Source organism: Vulpes vulpes, chromosome 6 (genome assembly GCF_048418805.1).
Source record: "Vulpes vulpes isolate BD-2025 chromosome 6, VulVul3, whole genome shotgun sequence".
NCBI classification, from domain to species: Eukaryota; Metazoa; Chordata; class Mammalia; order Carnivora; family Canidae; genus Vulpes; species Vulpes vulpes.
Genome location: NC_132785.1, coordinates 18671945 through 18675103, shown reverse-complemented (window position 1 = coordinate 18675103; position 3159 = coordinate 18671945). Strand labels below are relative to the sequence as shown.

At 36.8% G+C, this 3159-nt stretch overlaps 1 protein-coding gene across 1 annotated transcript; it reads left to right on the top strand.

The window, feature by feature from the left end:
* The first annotated feature begins 1404 nt into the window (after positions 1–1404).
* LOC112933484 (ATP synthase-coupling factor 6, mitochondrial-like) lies at positions 1405–1849 on the top strand. Its single transcript, XM_026016649.2, has one exon. The coding sequence runs from the start codon at positions 1439–1441 to the stop codon at positions 1775–1777; it is 339 nt and encodes a 112-aa protein (XP_025872434.2). The 5' UTR covers positions 1405–1438; the 3' UTR covers positions 1778–1849.
* The last annotated feature ends 1310 nt before the right edge of the window (positions 1850–3159 follow it).

Sequence of the window (3159 nt, the reverse complement as noted above, 5' to 3'; positions counted from 1 at the left end):
CCCGACACTTTTTTTTTTTTTTTTAATGTGAAATCACAATCTTGTTTTCTTGTATGAAATTCAATTGGATTATTTGCAACTACTTTCGATTATGAACTTCTCAAATAGCTCAATTTCTTTTTACATTTATGATTACACTTCCATGGGAGTTGTCTCACTATTGTATTCTAATAAATGTTCCCTGGTACTGTAAGTATATAAAAGTGTAATGACTTCTCCATTTTCATCTTACTTGATCCTTTCCCCAAAATCCAACATACCATTAGAGATATGCAGGCATTTTTAGGTGATCCTTTCAAATTAACTTCTAGTAAACCTTAATTTTACTTGGTATCAAATTTTTAGTATTATTTTATGAGAGCATTATTTAACAGTTATTCACATAATTAGACATTTAATCAATGATTCATTTTTTTAATATTTCTGATACCTTTAAATAGACATCAGGAACCTATAGTCTATTAGATAATGTTGGCAAATAAATAACTATAATAGGCTATAATGAGAACTATGAAAAAAGATGGACAAGCTCATATTTAAGAATTTATAGTCCTCATAAAATATATGGAACAACATATATTTGCCTACAGACTAGACATCTAAGTGTTCATCTCTCTGTCACACCTCTCTGCCATACACAAACCTGAAAACACACACACAGTTAAATTTCATTTTTTTTCTTTTTTTAAAGATTTTTATTTATTTATTCATGAGAGACAGAGAGAGAGAGAGAGAGAGAGAGGGAGAAAGAGAGGCAGAGACACAGGCAGAGGAAGAAGCAGGCTCCATGCAGAAGCCTGACATGGGACTCGATACCGAGTCTCTACGATCACGCTCTGGGCCAAAGGCAGGCGCCAAACCACTGAGCCACCCAGGGATCCCCAACACAATGAAATTTCAATTAAGACATCATGTTGTGTAATCATAATCATATATTCAGACTATTATTGTTTCTGCATTTCTCTACTACCACTACTAAAATCCAATTTAATAATATCTTGCTCTCACATTATTGCAGTAACTTCCTAACTGTTTTACTTGCTCCCACACTCTATTCTTAACAATAAACACTGATTCCCATTTCACCCAAAGTCAAAGTCAAAGTCCTTTCATTGAGTTTCAAAGCTCTATATTTCTGATGCCCACTGACTTCCTGATAGTCTCTACTGATACAATTGTCTAATTTGCTCACCCCTTTCCAACTACTCTTTTCCTCCTTATTTTTCCTCAGATACTTCATGCTTGATGATCTTTGCACTGACACATTCCTCTGCCTTGACTGTTCCCTCCCCAGATATTCATATTACTAATTCCTTGAACTTTCCTCAGTTATCTACACAAATATTATGTTGTCTGTCAGTAAGCCCTACAATGAGTTGATCTTTAAAACTGATATGCGGGAGACTCCGGCGGCTCCGCGCTGAATGCAAGAATCACCATGATTCTTCAGAGGCTCTTCAGGTTCTCCTCTCTCATTCGATCTGCAGTCTCAGTCCACTTGAGGAGAAACATTGGTGTTAGAGCAGTGGCATTTAACAAGGAACTTGATCCTGTACAGAAACTCTTCGTGGACAAGATTAGAGAAGATAGAACTAAATGCCAGACATCTGGAGGACCTGTTGATACTGGCCCAGAGTACCAGCAAGACCTGGAGAAGGAGCTTTTTAAGCTTAAGCAAATGTATGGTAAAGCAGACATGAATACGTTCCCTGACTTCAAATTTGCAGATCCCAAATTTGAAGTCTTGGACAAACCCAGTCCTGAAGAAATAATGTAAAATTTATTTGGCAATTTGTCCTAGATTAGTTGTACAACTGGATCAGAATAAACATGTTTCACAACTGTCAAATGTTCAGAGAACTGTTGAATGTTCTTTTAATTCTGGTTCCAAATAAATTATTTGGTGATGTTGGGTGTACACTTGAGTGTATTGAATTCTGTGTCTCAGCACCAATTTTAAATCCTCCCATTTGGTTATAATGAATCAGGTGAAGACCTTGCATAAATTGGCTACAACTTGCCCATAACCCACCAGACTGTTCTCAGTGTGCAGGACTACCCTTTAGAGGAGACTTACTGCCTGAGAGGAGCCACCCTTACCTAAGGAATGCTTGCTGCAGAGGGGTGTTATATCTGCTCCCAAAATATGAAGAAATAACTTATAAATATCTTATCATGGCTTTTCCAGGAAACTCAAGTTAGGTTTGAATCTACACAGGAACATCCATTGTAACTCAACTGCCATCTCCTCAAGTGTTAGCTGCTTATACCCTAAGAGCCCAGGTCCCCTCTCTTCCCTTGCAGTTTCTTTTTTTTTTTCCCTTGCAGTTTCTGATCAGTCTATTACTGTGCTCCCCAGGCAGAGAAAGGAAAGCTGAGAGCAAATGGGGGTTCTACAAAGGAATTTCCTTTGAAAGAATAAGCTGTATAGTGGTGTTTTGCCTCAGTGATGGAAGACCCAGCAACAAACACAGAACAGATAGGTGGCATAATAGGCACATCAAAATTTCAGTTCCAGTAGATGGCTCTTAAGGAAATTATTTTTAAGAAGGAAACTAGCTATGCCTTTTCATGTGTGATAATCTCTGATTTGTGTCAATAAATATTGGATCTTAAACTTTAAACAAATAAAAAAATAAGAAATAAATAAAACTGATATGCTCGGAGTCTGGATGGCTCAGTTGTCTGCCTTTGGCTGAGGTTAACATCATGATGTGGGGTAGGGATGAGAGTCCTGGGATGGAGCCCTGCAACTGGGTCCCTGTTCAGCTGGGAGCCTGCTTCTCCTTCTCCTGTCCTTGCTCTCTCTCTCATTCTCTCTCAAATAAATAAATAAAATCTTTAAAATAAAATAAATTAAAACTGATACCTTCTGAACTTCCACATTCCAAATCTTTTCTTATTCTGAATTATTCTCAGCCAGGAATCTTATGTGCTACTAAAATTGTTAATATCATTATCTATTATGTTTATGCTTTACATTCTTTCTAGTTCAAACATAATTTTGTTTCTTTAGGACAATTATTTCTGACTGGTTCATTCACTGACATATCTCAAGTCCCTATAGTAATTCTAAGCATACCACACTTGCCCAAAAAATATTGAAGGAAAAATAAATAAATAATTACTCACTCCTTGTGGTAACAGTGGCTGAATAAA